Here is a 22285-nt window from a genome sequence, read left to right on the forward strand (position 1 = left end):
ACTAGTGGGTGACAGGAAAAGGGGGGCAGGTTCTTTTAGATTTTGTGTCTCCCCTTCTTGTATTTCTGTAGGTCATGTCGAAATAATAACTATTCTGCACACCAAGAGACTACGCTCCTCAATATCCCGAAGCCGGAGGGGGGGGTGCTAGTTATGGGGTGACAGCAAGGTGGACAGAACAACAAGTCTCCCACCCCCCAGACGGCCAGACCCAGATCTCTGGCGAAACGGCGTTGGGTCAGGAGGTGGCTAAGAGATTGAAACACCACTCCGGGTATGCTTATCATTTTCCTTTTTATCACCAAGTCTGTTTATCCTCACATTTGCCTCCATTTCCTTGTGTTTTGGGCTCATTGTCCTGAGGTTTCTTGGTGACTAGCATCTGATCATTTTTTCCCTGACTCTTGGTGTGCTGACCTCCCAGCCCCTCCTTGGGTCCTATTTCTCTCCTTTGTGTCCCCATTGTGCTGCCTTTTTTACCATGTATGTATGTATGTATGTATGTATGTATGTATTTTTACATTGTTAATAAAGTTTATTTATATTTTACTATGTAAAGATTTTTGTCTTTATTTTTTGGCGATACTATACCAAAGATGCTTAACGGGGTCTTCCATTAACAATAAATTAACCCCTCTCTGTCTGATCAGTGGGGGTCTGACTGCTGAAACCCCCACTGATAACGAGAACTGGTGTCCAATGTCCCTCAATTCGAAACGGACTGCCAAGGATTGACAGGCGCTGTTTTCAGCAGTCCCATAGACCTGGATGGAGCGGACATGCCCAACCTCTGAAGGACCAGCATCATTTTTGTCTTGAGGACAAAAAGCTATTTTACTGTTTTTTTTCCCTTTCCCTTTACTGTGGTCCTAACTTCTCTGAATGAAGCTTTGTTTTCCGCAGGACAATACGTTCTTTTTCTAAGCGCCATTGTTTGCCACTTAAAAAATTTTTACTTTGGCAAAAATATCCACCGCCCATCAAGACTGAGGCCACACATTTATTGTAAGGATGGTGTTGGTTGTGATGATACCAAAGCCAAATAAGTATAGTGTTTTATGCCTTGGGAATTACATTTCCTAAAGTTTATTTAGTGTTTTGGGTATTATTATTTTTTATAAGGTGTTATCCCTCAATAATATTCTACAGTTTTCAAACCAGCGCCTGGATCTAAATACTTTTGTAATTGCATATATTTTAAAATTTTGCATAGTTACAGTAATTTACTGAAATCTTTCTGTATAGCGCCACCTGCTGTTTATTTTTTTTCTTATTTCTTTGTCCTCCTCACTGAGAAGGCCGCACATGCTCAGCATCAACTGCCTCCTGAGTTCTGATAGGGACGGCATGGAGACGCCCCTTAGCTGAAGCAGAAAAGACACTCCCGATGAACCAGACGAAAGCTGAGAGAAGGCATTGGCGGTACTGGAAGCGCCGATGACTTCTCAAACAGCTGATCGGCGGGGTCCCGGGTGTCAGAACCCCACTGGTCAGCTACGGATGACGTAGGATAGGTCATCAGTATAAAGATCACGGGAAAACCCCTTTAAAGAGCGCTTGCACCAAAAACCACAGTTGTGTCCTGACTGAGGTGGTGCAGGACATGGAGGTGGCTCTGAGATACCGGTGGCCTGGTGGAGACAGGAAGGTGATCAGGTTATGACTTAAAAACGCTTTGTGGCTCTTAAGAAATGGGACTATGGAAGTGATGAGACACTCCACGTGTCTGCGGGGGAATAAGTATAACTCCCATCATAACAGCCTCCATTGTCACTAACCAGGAATGCGTGACATGGATCACTGCAGAAGCCGGATATAACCAAGAGGAAAACAAGCGTCCATCCCAACATAAAGTAACATGACTAATATATCTCGTGCAGCAGAGCTGACAATAGCAGACACAGGGCTAGCGTCAATGGCAGGGAATCAAGGGACAGAGCCAAGGAGAAGCCGGGCTTGTCCTGACAGCAGCATCCACCCACTTCTCCAGCAGAAGCTGCTTAGACTGCAGCACAAATAATGGCGGTCACAGGGCCAAATCTACAGACGAGGGGGATGTGCTGCCCGGAGTGAGCTAGACGACTCCTCCATGTGTTTTATTCCCTCGATCTACTGATGATGGGCACCCAGAACCAGTACCTATGATGACAGAGCCATTATTACAGACCACGGAAACCCAACCAAAAGTGGTCTCCTGTTAAAAAGTCACCTGCTTGGAATGCCCAAACCCTTACATTGATGCAATCATCTCCAGAAATCGCTGGCACTTTAGATGGCAGACATTATTTGGCCCCCTGGAAACACAAGCTCAGCTGAGTGGGCATGTGTTCTCCATTTGGAGGTGTGGGTAAGCCATTGCCAGACATCTCTAGAGGCAGCTTTCTTAGGGCTCATGCACACAAATGTATTTTTCCTCCAGTTCCGTTCCTTTAGAGGTCTGTATACGCAACCATTCATTTCAATGGGGCTTGAAAGAAAAATATATATGGAAATGACTCAGTGTGCATTCCGTGTCCGTACATCTGTTCTGCAAAAAAGTAGAACATGTCCTATTATTGTCCGTTTTGCGGACAAGGACAGGGGTTGTTACAATAGATCCGCCCGCAAAAAAAAAACAAAAAAAAACTGATGCAACACTGATGTCATCCGTTGTTTGCGGATTTATGTTTTGTGGAGTGCAAAATACATACGGTCGTGTGCATGAGCCCTTATGAGAACATAAGGGTTTGTTGAAATCCAACATCAGTTCTTACTCCTGGAAACTCTTTTTGGGGGGAGTCGCGGGGACCACATACAGATCAGATGGTCGGCAGGTCCTGATTCTTGAAATCAGTGTTGGTCCAAAGTCGTGGACTTCACCGGTTACCACTGCTACATTCATAGGGTTCAAATGAGGCGGACTAGTTTTGGTGAAGAAACGCTGAGAAACCCGCATGGAAATCTATACGGATTTTCGGCTTATAAACCTGCACCCTTGAGCATGACCGTTACCGTATTGCAGTCCGCAAAATACCTTCTGTATGCAATCTGCAATTTTCTTAATCCCATTACTAGAAATGACTATTCTTCTCTGCAATATGGACAAGAATAGGACATGTTCTATAAGTCGCGGGACAGAAACACGAATATGGACGGCACGCCGACCCATAGAAATGAATGGAAAAAAAAACTTAGATTGGACGCGGACACAAAATATGGCCGTGAGGCCTTGAAGGTTCGGCCACACATACCACTTCCATGGAGGAGGAGAAGACAAGTCATGCATTGTGGACATGGTTCAGTGCACATGACCCACCCAGTAAATTAATTCTAAAATTCAGATTGAGTTTTTCCACAAATTCTGAGTCTTCTGAATTTTGTGAGAGGAGAGAGACAAGAGATTTTCCCAGGCAACTCTATCACTTTCCATTCAGGTAGAATTTATTTGGACGTGAACAGAATCGCACCCAATCAAACCCAAAACGAATTTTGAGCGATTCGCTCATCTCCAGCTGTGGCCCTTTCTCCTGACACCCTACTCTAGTCTTGGGTCTGTTCAGATCTTAGTTTCCGCAGATCCTTCTACCCTTTATCTTCACGTTCTGTCTCCACAATGTCAGACAACGCGATGGAGTTAAGACTGAACTCAACGTCCATTAGATCAATTAATTGCTCGAGAGTCGAGATAAGAGACTTCAAGACAACGTTGTCTATGATGTGGCTTTACTAGAAGTTACAAGGGGGAAAAATAATAAAAATCAAGCACAACCACAACGGGATTGAGAGGCATCTAGCTGGATTATCCTCCCGTATCCCATGGACAGGAGCCACATGCCAATGGTGAGATAGTGCCAAACGGACACAATAGGCCAAGTGCTGGCTGAAAAATCCTAAGGAACGTCCATCAATATAAGGGCTCGTGCACACAAACTTATTTTCTTATTTTTTTTTAGGTGGAACCAATTATTTCAATGGGTCTACAAAAAACCCGGAAATGACTCGTGTGCATGTCCGTTCTGCAAAAAGAGAACATGTCCTATTCTTGTCTGTTTTGCGGACAACAGGCATTGCTACAATGGATCGTCCAAAAAAAAAAAAAAAAAAAAGGGACAGATGCAGCACAGATGTCATCCGTTTTTTTTTTTTTGCGGATCCGTGTTTTGTGGACCACAAAGTACATATGGTTGTGTGCATGAGCCCTAAGGCACAAATGTACAGCCTTTTCTTTTTGTGTGCGTTCCGTTTTTTTTTTTTACTGTCCATATGCAGATTCATTTCCATGGGTCTGCAAAAAGAAAATATAAAAAAATTTCCATATGTCTGTTCCGCAAAAAAAATAAAATAAAATAGAACATGTCCTATTATTGACCACATTACAGACAAGGATAGGACTGTTCTATTAGGGGTGGCTGTTCCTTTCAGCAAAATAAGGAATGCACACAGACGTCATCCGTATTTTTTGCAGACCGTATAATACATACGGTCGTGTGCATGACCCCTTCAAGGAGTGGTCAATCCCTTGAAGATACTTTTCAATTAGAGGTGTTCTCGAGCAGCCTGCATGTGATGTGACATAGAAGGAGCACACAATATGTTAGTGAGGTAACTTCCATCTTGGCGTCGGCTTCTGTTCTACCACAGGACACCTCTGAGGATTATCACACTGACTATAGGGATTAGCCGCCGGTTATAGGATTACAATAAGCCATAAACAATATTTTGGGCTCTGTGCTGTTTACGGACACGAAAGGTACACAAGGGGGAGAAGGTGACGGAGACCTTTCTGTGACTCCTATGAGTCTGCCCACACAACGTACCACAACTTAATGGCTCTGGCTGCACTGTGTGAACAGGAGGTTTATAAAGCGCGTGTCCACCAGGGTATCTTATAGAATTAAAAGGGTGTCCCCACTTCAGACATTTCTGGCATATCCACAGAATAGGTCACAAACCTATGATAGATGAGGGTCCCAACTCTGGGACCTGAACTTCTCTCCAGAAGGGGGGGTGGACGCTGATCCCGAGTTACATCCTGTATTATACTCCGGAGCTGCACTCACTATTCTGCTGGTGGAGTCACTGTGTACATACATTACTTATCCTGTACTGATCCGGAGTTACATCCTATCCTTAAAGGCCGAGAACGAGAAGTATAAAAAGTTGAAAATGTATGGTATAAACACGCACGGGCACCATCCATTTTAACCAAGGATGGCCAAAATTTGCAGGTATTGCCTCTGGAAATCAGGGGCAGTCCCTTGCAGATCTGGAACCGTTGGGAACCATGAAAACGATTGCTAAATCTGCCCGATTGTGTTTCAGTCCATATTTATAGAATACAGGGACGCCCCTTTAATAGTGGGACCTGTTAGTGGTCAATAGCGGAGTGCGCTCGTCTCGTGGGCCATTACATAGCCCAGCTGGCCGCGCCCGGTGGTTCAAGCTGTTGCGAGACTACAACTCCCAGCATGCCCCAAGAGCCTACGGCTGGATACCAGCGAGAAGGACAGCCAGTGCTAATAATGCATGGGGGTAACTCATAATGGCAATATGTCTGTTGCCCATGGCAACCAATCATAGCGCAGCTTTCATTTCTTACAGTGCGGTGCAAAAATGAAAGCTGCACGGTGATTGGCCAATAGCGGATTTTCTTTCAGTTGTCATCTGCCAATATGTCAGTGTTGCCAATAGCAACCAATCACATTACAGCTGTCATTTATGTAAAAATAAAAGCTGGAATCTTATTGGCTGCCATCTCTAACGTGGATTCTTTACAGTAGTAAGAGTGGAGGAGCGATTGTCCAAAACAGAGACGCCACCGCTCACAATGGAGCCAGTTGCCATGATTCCACCCAAACTTAAAAACTAAACCTGCACTTAAAAAGGGGTCTGGGGGGGGGGGAAATTCCCACAGATAAATCCACAGCGTATTCCGCAGCAATTTTTGCCGCCATCTGTCCAGACAACGCAGCATCAAGGGACATGCTGCGGCTTTAAACCGCCAGCCCACTAAATGCAGTGCCGCCGCCCATTGAAAACAATAGGAGGCAGACACCATGCGGCGGCCGGCACATTCCTCTGCGTGAACGGGCCCCACGAGTAACTGCACGTGGTACAGATTAGGCTAGCTGCACATCTGCGGCAGCAATTACGGCACAGAACAGCCTGCCGTTCTCCGGATCAGGCGCTGCGGCATCACTAACTATAATGGTGTCCCCGGATGCAATTCGGCCAAAATGCAGAGAATTGGTTGGAGAGAAACTGCTGCACGCAGCCGCCTGCGTCCACCGGATCCCCGGCATTCTCTGCCAGAACTGGCAGCCAGATCGCCTTGCCGCAGATGTGAAGGTGGCCATGGTATGCATTAAAAAAAAAGGCACCATTTATCCCAGTTTTTTTCCCATTTTTTTATGCGTTTGTTCCCTTGTTTTTGGTGGGGAACACCATTAAAGTCTGTAGAGAAAACTACTATGCAATTGACACGCTGCAGATTTTAAAAACCGCACGGCAGGTCAAATTTTCCGAACTGAAAAAAAGCAAAGTCTGCAAAAGATTTGGGAAATCTCATTCACTTCGACCCTGCAGTTTATCTGCGCGAAAACTTTTGCAGGGAGCCTAAGGGTCTGTTCACGCTCCGGATTTTAAATAAAAAGTGTGTTTTTTGGCACATTTTTTTTTACTTCCAATTCATTTCAATGGGAGAAAATATACAGCGCGAAAAAAAAAAGCAAGTTCTGCCTCCCAAAGAAATGAATGGGAGAATTAACGTTGTTTTTTTGGCGGCGCAGAAAACACATGAAAAACAGCGCCAAAAACCGTTGTGTGTACAAGCCCTAAGAGTTTTTTTGTTTATTTAATGAATCCCAAAATGCCCGCCTTGTCTATGGGGCAAAATACCAGAAGATGAAGAAAGAAACAAAAAAAACAATGCAACACCCAGAACACGCCCCGATTGCAAAAGAAAACACCCTTGACCCAAAAACAGGCGCGTAATGATTGTCTATTACTTTCAACATGCTTTGGACCTTGTTTTTTTTAAGTTCTCCCTCTCAAAAAAAAAGAAAAAAAAAAGAAACTAAAAACCTTTAACTCCCTCTCGACCGGAGCCAGTTAGACAGAAAGACAAATACTTAAAGACAATTGCATACAATCGCTCAATGGGCAATTCCCTTTAAAAAAATCATACAAACCAACAAGTCACAGAAGCCCCGAGTTGTCCTCTTCATATTTTCTTGTGGAAAGCTGGGTGACAACCAACATGGCCGCCATGAAAAGACTTGCCACCCAGCTTTCCCAGAGCCTACTGGTGCAGGGACGGATCCTCTGCTCAGAAAATAAAATAAAATCATCAGACTGGAGAAAAGCCTTCAGAGGGGCATTTTGGGGTAAGGTGCACCTATCGGCCGTACACGTCTTGTGATGCGCGAGGTGTGCTGCGCCTCCCACCTCAAGGCCGCACTAAAAGAAACCAACTTATTGTCCTCTCCTGGTTCTGGGGGCCAATAGTAACTGGCACGAGGACATCCAGGCCAAAAAAATACAGTGACACCGCGGGCACAGCACCAGCCTGCAAAGATGCAGGACTGCCTGGGATCCCCTGACGCTGCAGAACCTCTTGGAATAAGCACTTACAAAACATCCATCCGAAAGGCTGTCAATTCCTGAAAATCCCTCACATTGACCGATGCAGAACCTCTTACGACCCACGCAAACTGCTGCAGAACCTCTTACGACCCGCAGAACATCTTACGACCCACAAACTGCTGCAGAACCTCTTTTGACCCACAAACTGCTGCAGAACCTCATACGACCCACAAACTGCTGCAGAACCTCTTACGACCCGCAGAACATCTTACGACCCACAAACTGCTGCAGAACCTCTTACGACCCACAAACTGCTGCAGAACCTCTTCCCATCCACATAAACTGCTGCAAAACCTGAGACATTCCAGCACATTCCTGGTTCACAAACCCTGCAGAATAACCCTGGGGCCGTCCAGAAAGAGGTTCTGCAGCAGCTTGGGCCCCGCACATCCATAGGTCTGCACCCTGACTGCAGGATCCGGCATGATGAGCAGCTGCAGAGTGGGCAGACGAGGCTGGCACACAATGGGGGCGGCGGGTACTCACCACCAGTAGGCAGATGCCAGCAGCAGCAGATGTCCGGGCGCTGATGCCCTTCCTCTCCCAGGTCGCCCCCATGGCCGGTCCCATCAGTGCCGGGGGTTAGCAGAATCCTGGCCGAGGACAGGAGCTCCAGAGCCCCGGCAGGGCGGGCTGGCTGCGGGCAGGTACGCGGGGCAGGATGGCACACAGGCGGGCGGCCATCGTTGTACAGGAGCTGCCAATCTCCAGCTCCGAGGACAGCACAGGAATGAGCCGAAAGTGACAGGCAGCCGGGAGAAGGGGCTGGAGGCGCCGCCCACCGTGACGTCACAATGAAACCTGCGCTGACCCCGCCCATGGTCGGAGAGCCGCTGCCTCAGTCAATACAGTCACCTGATGATCTCATCGGCCGGGGATTTTACATTGTCATCGTGCTTACGTCATCTATAATATCTATGGAAGAAAGTGACTGCACAGGATCTGCACTGTGCATCGCCCACACCCTGCAAGCTTGACCTGTCACCCCCTTTTAACCCTTTAAAGGGTTATTCGTCATACTGATGATCCCCCTCAGGAAAGGTCATCAGGTATCCTATTGGTGGGGGTCTGAGACCCTCACCGATCAGCTGGGGTGACTAGAGCTTTACCAGGCGCAGGGTAAGGCCGTGGTCCCTCGCAGGAGTCAGATCCCCACCGATCGGATACCGATGACCTATTCTGCGGACAGGTCATCAATATAGAATAGTTTGAAATCCCTTTAAAGGGTTTATCCAACCCCTATAATGCCCGGGCCCCTCATACAGGTTGTACTTACCCCGGGACCTGATGCCTGCACTGGTCGCCAGTGCATCTCCCCGTCGCGCGGATCAAAACATGCGGCGACGCAAAGTGTGTGAGTGTGTGTGTGTGTGGGGGGGGGGGCAGTTGGATACAGCCAGGGGCATAGCTAGAAGTGACTGGGCCCCACAACAAATTTTTGTATGCCCCCACCCCTGCTTTGGGACTCCCACCTCCTGTGTAAGGCTACTTTCACACTAGCGTTCTGCTGTGCCGCTCGTGAGCTCCGGTTTGAAGGAGCTCACGAGCGGAGCCAGAACGCTTCCGTCCAGCCCTGATGCAGTCTGAATGGATGCGGATCCGCTCAGACTGCATCAGTCTGGCGGCGTTCAGCCTCCGCTCCGCTCTCCTCCGCACGGCCAGGCGGACACCTGAACGCTGCTTGCAGCGTTCAGCTGTCCGCCTGGCCGTGCGGAGGCGTGCGGATCCGTCCAGACTTACAATGTAAGTCAATGGGAACGGATCCGCTTGAAGATGACACAATATGGCTCAATCTTCAAGCGGATCCGTCCCCCATTGACTTTACATTGAAAGTCTGAACGGATCCGCTCAGGCTACTTTCGCACTTAGAAATTTTTCTAAGTTATTAATGCAGACGGATCCGTACTGAACGGAGCCTCCGTCTGCATTAATGTGATCGGATCCGTTCAGAACGGATCCGATCAAGCGCAAGTGTGAAAGTAGCCTTAACCGCACTCCTTTGGCTAGTCACGATGTAGACCAGACCAGGCTGCCACGCCACCTTTTTCCTATATAATATACCTAGACATTAAGCCCGTTACAATGACGGGTGCTAGAACAGAAGTGCAAAACATTAGTAGGTACAGTCTATATTAAATGGCAAGGGAACTGACTGATGGCTGTGGCTGGTGGCACTGACAACTGGCACTGACTGGTGGCTGATACTGCAGTACGCCGCCCTGCAGGGTATTGCGATGTGAGGTCACGGTTAATGGGCAAACGAGGGTTACTCACAGTTTGTATGGGGTCCCTGGGCAGGCGTACAGCCGTGATGGAGAGGCTGGCACAGGGGTCCTCTGGGGCACTCTCTGTATTTAGGGACCAGGCCTGATGGTGGATGAGGTGACCTGGATGTTGCAGGTGTTTAATGTACCTGGGGCAAGGTCCCTTTAAGGTTCGTGACGCCAGTGCCTGTGACGGTGGCACACCGGTTTATAGTTGTAATAAGTGAGGAACACGGTGTTGTGGTGAACCAAACTTTTCTTTACTGGAAACAGTTCAACTTTATACAATTTGAATTCAGTTCCAATTTGCAGAAGCAATCAATAGCAGGATTTATGTCAATGGCAAGTAATGTTCTTTGCAAGATACTCAGAGGATAAAAACAACACTCACAGACCAGGCTGCACTATTCCTCAGATATCCTGGCTGTCTGTATTCCCAAGGCCTGTATGCCCTAATGCTGGCTTTTATCCTTGGTAGCAATCCTCCTCAGGTATATATCTCTTGCTTTACGTTAATAATACTTCTGCCCTTCAGCTTACTTGACTAGCTGGAACATTGGCTCTGCTCTGCTTGTGGGAACTGCAGGTTTCTCCCAGGAGATATACTCTTCTCTTGGGGTGAATCTTCTGAGCTAACTGAGCCTCAGGAACTACAGGCAGGCTAGACTGCACTTACTAGCCTCCTGGACTGCACTGCACTTCCCTGTCTGGGCCTAACTATATATACTAAGGGCTCTTTAGCTCCCTCTAGTGTCTAGGATGAATAACTGCACCCTAATAGGCCTGCTACCCAGATAACACAGGGAAATGAACATAAAAAAAATCACATTAATACAATAGTCATATTAACTCTTGTGTAGTGCCCACATTTACCTAGTGGGACACTACATACCCCGTTGCTATGACGTTGCCCATCCTCGGCGCAACATAAGGGGCCCGCCCAGCTGGAAACTGCAACCTGAAAGACAAAACGGATAACAGGCATATACAGTAATCACTTTAGCAGTATAAACATATCAAGCAGCTCCACTGGAAAGTGCGGTGGAAAGGGGCGTCGTTCTCTTCTCTCAGGATAGTATAAGGGAACAGGTGGCGCTGACCTGGTGCAGCGTATCAAGGATAACCAGGATAGTCCATAATGATAATAGAAAATGCAAATGTAACATAAGTTCCTGGAGGCTCAAAGAACAAAAATGAGTCCGTACCCGGGTCTGGTAAATGGTTAAACAGGGGTTTCCCGGGAGGGGCTACCTGGCCCCATAATATAGTCTCCAAATCTCACAGGTGGGTGCCCCTTGGTAGACCGCGTGGACCTCCTTACTGGCAGAGGTTCTTCCTGCCTTGGTTCAGAGAAGTCCACAGGCTCTGGAGCTGTTTCAGGTACCCTTCTGGGGCAGGTCATCCTGGGGTTGAGGACTAGCAGGAACTGGAGCTGGTACCACCAAGTTCAACCAGGGTGTGAGAAACCAATGAAGTGGCTCTTTGTCATGTATCAGGTTCTCAACAGCCTGCATAGGATCAGCAGGTTGGGCTGGCAACTAGGGCTCAGGAGACTCCGGCTCAATGTCCTCTGCTGCAAGTTCCCCTTCTATGCAGGGTTTTAAACGATTTCTATGTACAACTTGAGAGCCTTTACCATCTCTGGAAATTTGATAAATGTGGGCCTCAGCAGTCGGGATAGTAGAAATTACATAGGGAATCCTTTTCCACTTAATGTCCAATTTACTGGTTCGATGGTTATTCTTCAACCACACCATGTCTCCTAGAGCTAGAGGTTCCGCATGAGCAGCCAGGTCATAGTCTCTCTGCTGTCGTTCTCGAGCATTTTCCATGCGCTCCTGAACAATCTCTTTAGCATTGAGGAGATGTCTTTGATGCTCCACCACCCAATCAGTCTTTGGTAGTGGATTGATGACATCAGGCACTTGTACATCCAGGGAGTGGTCAGCAGGTAACCTCCCTTGGACGCTAAACATCAGATAGAAGGGCGTGTATCCGGTGGAGCAATGAATTGTGTTATTATAGGTGTACATGAGTTGTGGCAGCAGAGTAGGCCAATTACCCCCTGTCTCAGGGGGTACTGCTCTCAGCATTTCGATGAGAGTTTGATTCATCTTTTCACAGAGTACGTTACCTTGCGGATGATAGCCGGTGGTCCGGACTTTCTGGCAATTATGCAGCAGGCACATCTCTTGGAACAACTGTGATTCAAACACAGACCCTTGGTCGGTGAGGATCCTCTCTGGGCAGCCGTAAGGCAGGAGGAAATGCTTCCAGAACGCCTCCGCTGTAGTCTTGGCTGTCAGGTCTCTCACAGGCACTGCTACGACAAACTTAGTGAAGTGATCAATAATGGTCATGGCATAAGTATAACCAGAGCGACTTGGCTCCAACTTCACATGATCAATGGAAACAAGTTCTAAAGGAGTTTTACTCACGATAGGATGGAGAGGCGCCCTCTGGTCATGGCGTTTAGTTCGCCCCACAGCACAGGCAGTGCATTCTCGACACCATTTCTGAATGTCATCTATCATCCCGATACAATAGAATCTCCTGCGAATGGTGGCCTCGGTTTTCTGCACGCCGAAGTGTCCGGACTGGTTATGATACATCTCTAACACCAGACTGGCATCTCGACGTGGTATGAGGATCTGATATATCCTATCACAGGACACTGGATCCAGGCTCCTTTTAAGCAACAGGCCTTTTCGAAGGAAGAGTTGGTGGCGATATCTCCACAGTCTCATTAGTTCTGGGTCTGCACTCTTCCTGCGGACTCTCTCAGGAGTTCTACCACTGGTAAGGAAGTCGAGCAGTTCACCGAGGACTCTACTTTCAGACTGGAGCTTAATCCACCTTTCTTTTTCGCCCCTGGACTCAGGAATATTTGATGAAGAAGAATCAGCAGCTAAGTGATTTTCAGTGCAAATATTATCTTGCTAAGCAAATTTGTTGTAAAACGCCAGAATTTCCACTTCTTCCCAGGCATCCTTTGTTTCATCTGGTGCTTCTGTAGTGGGGAGCCGAGACAGGGTATCAGCATTATCATTGCAGCGGCCTGCCCGGTATTTCACAGTGAAGTTATAGTTGGCAAGGCGGGAAGCCCATCTTTGCTCCAGGGGCCCTAACTTGGCCGTATTCAGATGTGCCAGGGGGTTATTGTCCGTGAAGGAAACAAACGGTGTGACAGCAAGATAGTCCTTGAATTTTTCAGTCACAGCCCACACTAAGGCAAGGAACTCCAGCTTGAAGGAACTATAATTCTGATCGTTTTTCTCAGCCCCCCTCAGGGATCTGCTGGCGTAGGCAATCACCCTCTCTTTGTTGTCTTGCACTTGGGCCAACACGGCTCCCAGGCCTCTTTTACTGGCATCCGTGTAGAGGTGGAACGGCTTCTGATAATCCGGGTAACCCAGGACAGGGGGTTTGGTCAGCTTCTTCTTCAGGAGCTGGAAGGCAATCTCCCGTTCTTTATTCCATTCAACAGGGATAGGAGTCTTTTGACTCTTCTTGGGATGCCCCCTTAGGAGTTCCTGGATCGGATCTGCAATTTGTTCAAAATGAAGCGTCTATAATATCCTGCAAAGCTGAGGAAACTTCTCACCTCTTTCACGGTGGTGGGAGTAGGCCAATTACGGACAGCAGCAAGTTTATCAGGATCGGGCTGGACTCCTTCGGCACTAACAACATGCCCCAGATACTTTACTGCTGGTTTCAGCAGGTGGCACTTGGACGGTTTGATTTTAAGGCCATATTTAACAAGGACTTGAAACACTTCATCCAGGTGTTTTAAATGGTCCTCATACGTCTTGGAGTAGATAATGACGTCATCTAGGTATAATAGTACAGTCTCGAAGTTCCTATGACCTAAACAACACTCCATCAACCGCTGGAACGTCCCTGGAGCGTTACACAGTCCGAACGGCATATAATTAAATTCAAACAGGCCCATAGGCGTAGTGAAAGCGGTCTTCTCTCGATCTTCTGGGGCAATAGGTACCTGCCTGTACCGGCTAGTTAAGTCCAGAGTGGAAAAATAGGCTGATGACCCAAGGGCAGTCAAGGACCCCTCAATGCGTGGTAACGGATAAGCGTCTTTGTGGGTGATTTGATAGATTTTTCTATAATCCACGCAGAACCTTATGCTGCCATCTTTTTTTTGGGACAGGAACTAGGGGCGCAGCCCAGGGACTATGACTGTCCCGGATTATATAAGAGTCCTTCATCTCTTGTATCATCTCTTTCACAGACTGATAGGTAGTAGGTGGCATGGGTCTGTATCTATCCTTGATAGGAGGATGAGAGCCAGTGGGTATGGTATGTTTGATTACACTGACCTCTCCGTAACATGGTTATAAGGGAAAATAATAACATTCTTAATACAGAAAGCATAATACAATAGCGCTGGAGGGGTTAAAAACAATAAAAAAATAATTTAACTCACCTTAATCCACTTGATCGCGCAGCCGGCATCTCTTCTGTCTTCATCTATGCTGTGCACAGGAAAAGGACCTGTGGTGATGTCACTGCGCTCATCACATGGTCCGTCACATGATCCATCACCATGGAAAAAGATCATGTGATGGACCATGAGATGACCGGAGTGACGTCACCACAGGTACTTTTCCTCAAAGAAGAAGACAGAAGAGATGCCGGCTGTGCGAACAAGTGGATTAAGGTGAGTTAAATAATAATTATTTTTTTAACCCCTCCAGCGCTATTGTACTATGCATTCTGTATTCAGAATGCTATTATTTTCCCTTATAACCATGTTATAAGGGAAAATAATACAATCTACACAACCCCGATCCCAAACCTGAACTTCTGTGAAGAAGTTCGAGTCTGGGTACCAAACATGGCGATTTTTCTCACGCGAGTGCAAAACGCATTACAATGTTTTGCACTCGTGCGGAAAAATCGTGCATGTTCCCGCAACGCACCCGCATCTTTTTCCGCAACGCCCGTGTGAAACCAGCCTAATACTGGCTTATATGTAGCTGTAATATGCGTCACTGGCACTGACTTTTGGCTGAGACTGCGGGCACTGTGACTGGTGGCCAATAGGACTGGCACTGACTGGTGGTGCTGAGACTGGTGGCTGATAGGACTGGCACTGACTGCTGTCACTGTGACTGGTGGGCATGACTGCTGGCGGCAGCTGCAGTGTGTATCTGATAATTCTGTCACTCTGTGCATGTAATGGTGCCGCTTGTTATGCACAAAATGACTCTACTCCAACTGACACAAGACACCATAAGAGACGGTTATTGGCCAGCCGCGCAGTTGTGGGGATGGTGTGATTGGACGGCTCTGCGCTGTGGGCGGTCCGTACGGCGTGTGGTGCGCCGTGTGTTAATTGGCCGGCACAAATGTGGGCGGTCCGGGCTGCGACTGATTGGACGGCCGCGCTGCTGTGGGCTGTCCGGGCTGCATGTGTTGCGCTGTGTTTTCATTGGCCGGCGGCGCGGTGCTTTGGGCAGTCCCTGCAGTGTGTGCCGATTAGTCTGTCTGTCATGTAGTGTCATCGTATAATACTGTTGTGGGGACCTGTCAAAGTCTTAATCCTGCCTTTGCCGAACTTTACATTTCCCTCCCTTCTTTTCCTGTAACCCATTTGTGAAATAGGACCCATCACCACACCTGACATGTCTGTTTTATTAATGACACTGCATTCCACAACAAACTATTCTGGATCATCTTTTCTTACAACTTTCCCACTCGGTGTAGCTTGGCGGCCAGTGCCGGATGCCACGGAAGTCCATCCTTCTTCTCCTCCTCCTCTTACTAAGATGTAGAGGCTGAGAAGGAGACACTGGGGTCCACAGCACTGGCCAGCCGTACTCACCCCTTGTTGGGATCTTCCTCACTGGACCGCAGTCTTCACTGACGCCAGCCGTACTCACCCCTTGTTGGGATCTTCCTCACTGGACCGCAGTCTTCACTGACGCCAGCCGTACTCACCCCTTGTTGGGATCTTCCTCACTGGACAGCAGTCTTCACTGACGCCAGCCCTACTCACCCCTTGTTGGGATTTCTCTCACTGGACCGCAGTCTTCACTGACGCCAGCTGTACTCACCCCTTGTTGGGATCTTTCTCACTGGACCGCAGTCTTCACTGACGCCAGCCGTACTCACCCTCGTTGGGATCTTTCTCACTGGACCGCAGTCTTCACTGACGCCAGCCGTACTCACTCTCGTTGGGATCTTTCTCACTGGACCGCAGTCTTCACTGACGCCAGTCGTACTCACTCTTGTTGGGATCTTTCTCACTGGACCGCAGTCTTCACTGACGCCAGCCGTACTCACCCTTGTTGGGATTTCTCTCACTGGACGCAGTCTTCACTGACACCAGCTGTACTCACCCCTTGTTGAGATCTTCCTCACTGGACCGAAGTCCTCAATCATGCAAGCCCTATCTCACCCCTTGTTGGGATCTTTCTCACTGGACCGCAGTCTTCACTGACGCCAGCCGTACTCACCCTCGTTGGGATCTTTCTCACTGGACCGCAGTCTTCACTGACGCCAGCCGTACTCACCCCTTGTTGGGATCTTTCTCACTGGACCGCAGTCTTCACTGACACAGGCTGTACTCACCCCTTGTTGGGATCTTCCTCACTGGACCGCAGTCTTCACTGACGCCAGCCGTACTTACCCCTTGTTGGGATCTTTCTCACTGGACCGCAGTCTTCACTGACGCAGGCTGTACTCACCCTTGTTGGGATCTTCCTCACTGGACCGCAGTCTTCACTGACGCCAGCTGTACTCACCCCTTGTTGGGATCTTCCTCACTGGACCACAGTCTTCACTGACGCCAGCCGTACTCACTCTTGTTGGGATCTTTCTCACTGGACCGCAGTCTTCACTGACGCCAGTTGTACTCACTCTTGTTGGGATCTTTCTCACTGGACCGCAGTCTTCACTGACGCCAGTCGTACTCACCCTTGTTGGGATTACTCTCACTGGACGCAGTCTTCACTGACGCCAGCTGTACTCACCCCTTGTTGGGATCTTCCTCACTGGACCGCAGTCTTCACTGACGCCAGCCCTACTCACCCCTTGTTGGGATCTTTCTCACTGGACCGCAGTCTTCACTGACGCCAGCCGTACTCACTCTCGTTGGGATCTTTCTCACTGGACCTCAGTCTTCACTGACGCCAGCCGTACTCACCCTCGTTGGGATCTTTCTCACTGGACCGCAGTCTTCACTGACGCCAGCCGTACTCACCCCTTGTTGGGATCTTTCTCACTGGACCGCAATCTTCACTGACGCAGGCTGTACTCACCACTTGTTGGGATCTTCCTCACTGGACCGCAGTCTTCACTGACGCCAGCCGTACTCACCCTTGTTGGGATCTTTCTCACTGGACCGCAGTCTTCACTGACGCCAGCCGTACTCACCCTCGTTGGGATCTTTCTCACTGGACCGCAGTCTTCACTGACGCCAGCCGTACTCACCCCTTGTTGGGATCTTTCTCACTGGACCGCAGTCTTCACTGACGCAGGCTGTACTCACCACTTGTTGGGATCTTCCTCACTGGACCGCAGTCTTTACTGACGCCAGCCGTACTCACTCTTGTTGGGATCTTTCTCACTGGACCGCAGTCTTCACTGACGCCAGTCGTACTCACTCTTGTTGGGATCTTTCTCACTGGACCGCAGTCTTCACTGACGCCAGCCGTACTCACCTTTGTTGGGATTTCTCTCACTGGACGCAGTCTTCACTGATACCAGCTGTACTCACCCCTTGTTGGGATCTTCCTCACTGGACCGCAGTCCTCACTGACGCCAGCCGTACTCACCCTCGTTGGGATCTTTCTCACTGGACCGCAGTCTTCACTGACGCCAGCCGTACTCACCCTCGTTGGGATCTTTCTCACTGGACCGCAGTCTTCACTGACGCCAGCCGTACTCACCCCTTGTTGGGATCTTCCTCACTGGACCGCAGTCTTCACTGACGCCAGCCGTACTCACCCCTTGTTGGGATCTTCCTCACTGGACCGCAGTCTTCACTGACGCCAGCCCTACTCACCCCTTGTTGGGATTTCTCTCACTGGACCGCAGTCTTCACTGACGCCAGCTGTACTCACCCCTTGTTGGGATCTTTCTCACTGGACCGCAGTCTTCACTGACGCCAGCCGTACTCACCCTCGTTGGGATCTTTCTCACTGGACCGCAGTCTTCACTGACGCCAGCCGTACTCACTCTTGTTGGGATCTTTCTCACTGGACCGCAGTCTTCACTGACGCCAGTCGTACTCACTCTTGTTGGGATCTTTCTCACTGGACCGCAGTCTTCACTGACGCCAGCCGCACTCACCCTTGTTGGGATTTCTCTCACTGGACGCAGTCTTCACTGACACCAGCTGTACTCACCCCTTGTTGGGATCTTCCTCACTGGACCGAAGTCCTCACTGACGCCAGCCCTACTCACCCCTTGTTGGGATCTTTCTCACTGGACCGCAGTCTTCACTGACGCCAGCCGTACTCACCCTGGTTGGGATCTTTCTCACTGGACCGCAGTCTTCACTGACGCCAGCCGTACTCACCCCTTGTTGGGATCTTTCTCACTGGACCGCAGTCTTCACTGACACAGGCTGTACTCACCCCTTGTTGGGATCTTCCTCACTGGACCGCAGTCTTCACTGACGCCAGCCGTACTCACCCCTTGTTGGGATCTTTCTCACTGGACCGCAGTCTTCACTGACGCAGGCTGTACTCACCCTTGTTGGGATCTTCCTCACTGGACCGCAGTCTTCACTGACGCCAGCTGTACTCACCCCTTGTTGGGATCTTCCTCACTGGACCACAGTCTTCACTGACGCCAGCCGTACTCACTCTTGTTGGGATCTTTCTCACTGGACCGCAGTCTTCACTGACGCCAGTTGTACTCACTCTTGTTGGGATCTTTCTCACTGGACCGCAGTCTTCACTGACGCCAGTCGTACTCACCCTTGTTGGGATTACTCTCACTGGACGCAGTCTTCACTGACGCCAGCTGTACTCACCCCTTGTTGGGATCTTCCTCACTGGACCGCAGTCTTCACTGACGCCAGCCCTACTCACCCCTTGTTGGGATCTTTCTCACTGGACCGCAGTCTTCACTGACGCCAGCCGTACTCACTCTCGTTGGGATCTTTCTCACTGGACCTCAGTCTTCACTGACGCCAGCCGTACTCACCCTCGTTGGGATCTTTCTCACTGGACCGCAGTCTTCACTGACGCCAGCCGTACTCACCCCTTGTTGGGATCTTTCTCACTGGACCGCAATCTTCACTGACGCAGGCTGTACTCACCACTTGTTGGGATCTTCCTCACTGGACCGCAGTCTTCACTGACGCCAGCCGTACTCACCCTTGTTGGGATCTTTCTCACTGGACCGCAGTCTTCACTGACGCCAGCCGTACTCACCCTCGTTGGGATCTTTCTCACTGGACCGCAGTCTTCACTGACGCCAGCCGTACTCACCCCTTGTTGGGATCTTTCTCACTGGACCGCAGTCTTCACTGACGCAGGCTGTACTCACCACTTGTTGGGATCTTCCTCACTGGACCGCAGTCTTTACTGACGCCAGCCGTACTCACTCTTGTTGGGATCTTTCTCACTGGACCGCAGTCTTCACTGACGCCAGTCGTACTCACTCTTGTTGGGATCTTTCTCACTGGACCGCAGTCTTCACTGACGCCAGCCGTACTCACCCTTGTTGGGATTTCTCTCACTGGACGCAGTCTTCACTGATACCAGCTGTACTCACCCCTTGTTGGGATCTTCCTCACTGGACCGCAGTCCTCACTGACGCCAGCCCTACTCACCCCTTGTTGGGATCTTTCTCACTGGACCGCAGTCTTCACTGACGCCAGCCGTACTCACCCTCGTTGGGATCTTTCTCACTGGACCACAGTCTTCACTGACGCCAGCCGTACTCACCCCTTGTTGGGATCTTTCTCACTGGACCGCAGTCTTCACTGACGCCAGCCCTACTCACCCCTTGTTGGGATCTTCCTCACTGGACCGCAGTCTTCACTGACGCCAGCCGTACTAACCCCTTGTTGGGATCTTCCTCACTGGACCGCAGTCTTCACTGACGCCAGCCGTACTCACCCTTGTTGGGATCTTTCTCACTGGACCGCAGTCTTCACTGACGCCAGCCGTACTCACCCTCGTTGGGATCTTTCTCACTGGACCGCAGTCTTCACTGACGCCAGCCGTACTCACCCCTTGTTGGGATCTTTCTCACTGGACCGCAGTCTTCACTGACGCAGGCTGTACTCACCACTTGTTGGGATCTTCCTCACTGGACCGCAGTCTTTACTGACGCCAGCCGTACTCACTCTTGTTGGGATCTTTCTCACTGGACCGCAGTCTTCACTGACGCCAGTCGTACTCACTCTTGTTGGGATCTTTCTCACTGGACCGCAGTCTTCACTGACGCCAGCCGTACTCACCCTTGTTGGGATTTCTCTCACTGGACGCAGTCTTCACTGATACCAGCTGTACTCACCCCTTGTTGGGATCTTCCTCACTGGACCGCAGTCCTCACTGACGCCAGCCCTACTCACCCCGTGTTGGGATCTTTCTCACTGGACCGCAGTCTTCACTGACGCCAGCCGTACTCACCCTCGTTGGGATCTTTCTCACTGGACCACAGTCTTCACTGACGCCAGCCGTACTCACCCCTTGTTGGGATCTTTCTCACTGGACCGCAGTCTTCACTGACGCCAGCCCTACTCACCCCTTGTTGGGATCTTCCTCACTGGACCGCAGTCTTCACTGACGCCAGCCGTACTAACCCCTTGTTGGGATCTTTCTCACTGGACCGCAGTCTTCACTGACGCCAGCCGTACTCAACCTCGTTGGGATCTTTCTCACTGGACCGCAGTCTTCACTGACGCCAGCCGTACTCACTCTTGTTGGGATCTTTCTCACTGGACCGCAGTCTTCACTGACGCCAGTCGTACTCACTCTTGTTGGGATCTTTCTCACTGGACCGCAGTCTTTACTGACGCCAGCCGTACTCGCCCTTGTTGGGATTTCTCTCACCGGACGCAGTCTTCACTGACACCAGCTGTACTCACCCCTTGTTGGGATCTTCCTCACTGGACCGCAGTCTTCACTGACGCCAGCCGTACTCACCCTCGTTGGGATCTTTCTCACTGGACCGCAGTCTTTACTGATGCCAGCCGTACTCACCCCTTGTTGGGATCTTTCTCACTGGACCGCAGTCTTCACTGACGCAGGCTGTACTCACCCCTTGTTGGGATCTTCCTCACTGGACCGCAGTCTTCACTGACGCCAGCTGTACTCACCCCTTGTTGGGATCTTCCTCACTGGACCACAGTCTTCACTGACGCCAGCCATACTCACTCTTGTTGGGATTTCTCTCACTGGACCGCAGTCTTCACTGACGCAAGTTGTACTCACTCTTGTTGGGATCTTTCTCACTGGACCGCAGTCTTCACTGACGCCAGCCGTACTCACCCTTGTTGGGATTTCTCTCACTGGACGCAGTCTTCACTGACACCAGCTGTACTCACCCCTTGTTGGGATCTTCCTCACTGGACCGCAGTCTTCACTGACGCCAGCCGTACTCACCCTCGTTGGGATCTTTCTCACTGGACCGCAGTCTTTACTGATGCCAGCCGTACTCACCCTTGTTGGGATCTTTCTCACTGGACCGCAGTCTTCACTGACGCCGGCCATACTCACCCCTCGTTGGGATCTTTCTCACTGGACCGCAGTCTTCACTGACACGCTCTCCTCTTCAAGTTCTGCCGACGCTCTGCTCCAAGCAATGAAATCTAGAAGGTAGGAAAAAATCTCTTGTAATATACGATTAGCCTAAGGCCCCTTTCACACGGGCGAGATTTCCGCACGGGTGCAATGCGTGAGGTAAACGCATTGCACCCGCACTGAATCTGGACCCATTTCTTTCTATGGGGCTGTGCAGATGAGCGGTGATTTTCACGCATCACTTGTGCGTTGCATGAAAATCGCAGCATGTTCTATATTCTGCGTTTTTCACGCAGCCCTGGCCCCATAGAAGTGAATGGGGCTGCGTGAAAAACGCATTGCATCCGCAAACAAGTGCGGATACGATGCGATTTTCACCGATGGTTGCTAAGAGATGGTGTTTGTAAACATTCAGTTATTTATCACGTGTGTGAAAAATGCATCATTGCGCATTGCACCCGCGCGGAAAAAACTGAACGCAATCGCAGACAAAACTAATGAACTTGCTTGCGAAATCGCACAGTTGTCACTGAACGCATCCGCAACGCATCCGGACCTGATCCGGACACGCTCGTCTACAAAGGGCCTAAGAGGTAGAAAATGTAAGATGAGGGTAAGAAAGTCATGGAACCCTAGACATGACCTGAGCAGTGCACTCGGCTAGTTTCAGTT

At 49.8% G+C, this 22285-nt stretch overlaps 1 protein-coding gene across 1 annotated transcript in view; it reads right to left on the reverse strand.

The window, feature by feature from the left end:
- The window catches only part of TNFRSF21 (TNF receptor superfamily member 21), an 83630-nt gene extending 75252 nt beyond the window's left edge, over window positions 1-8378 (reverse strand). The window contains exon 1 of the mRNA XM_044290312.1: window positions 8110-8378. Within this exon, the coding sequence (XP_044146247.1) occupies window positions 8110-8193 (84 nt within the window). The 5' untranslated portion in view covers window positions 8194-8378. The remainder of the gene's footprint in view (window positions 1-8109) is intronic.
- Between the last annotated feature and the right edge of the window lie 13907 nt (window positions 8379-22285).

This window comes from Bufo gargarizans, chromosome 4 (assembly GCF_014858855.1).
Source record: "Bufo gargarizans isolate SCDJY-AF-19 chromosome 4, ASM1485885v1, whole genome shotgun sequence".
Lineage (NCBI taxonomy): Eukaryota > Metazoa > Chordata > Amphibia > Anura > Bufonidae > Bufo > Bufo gargarizans.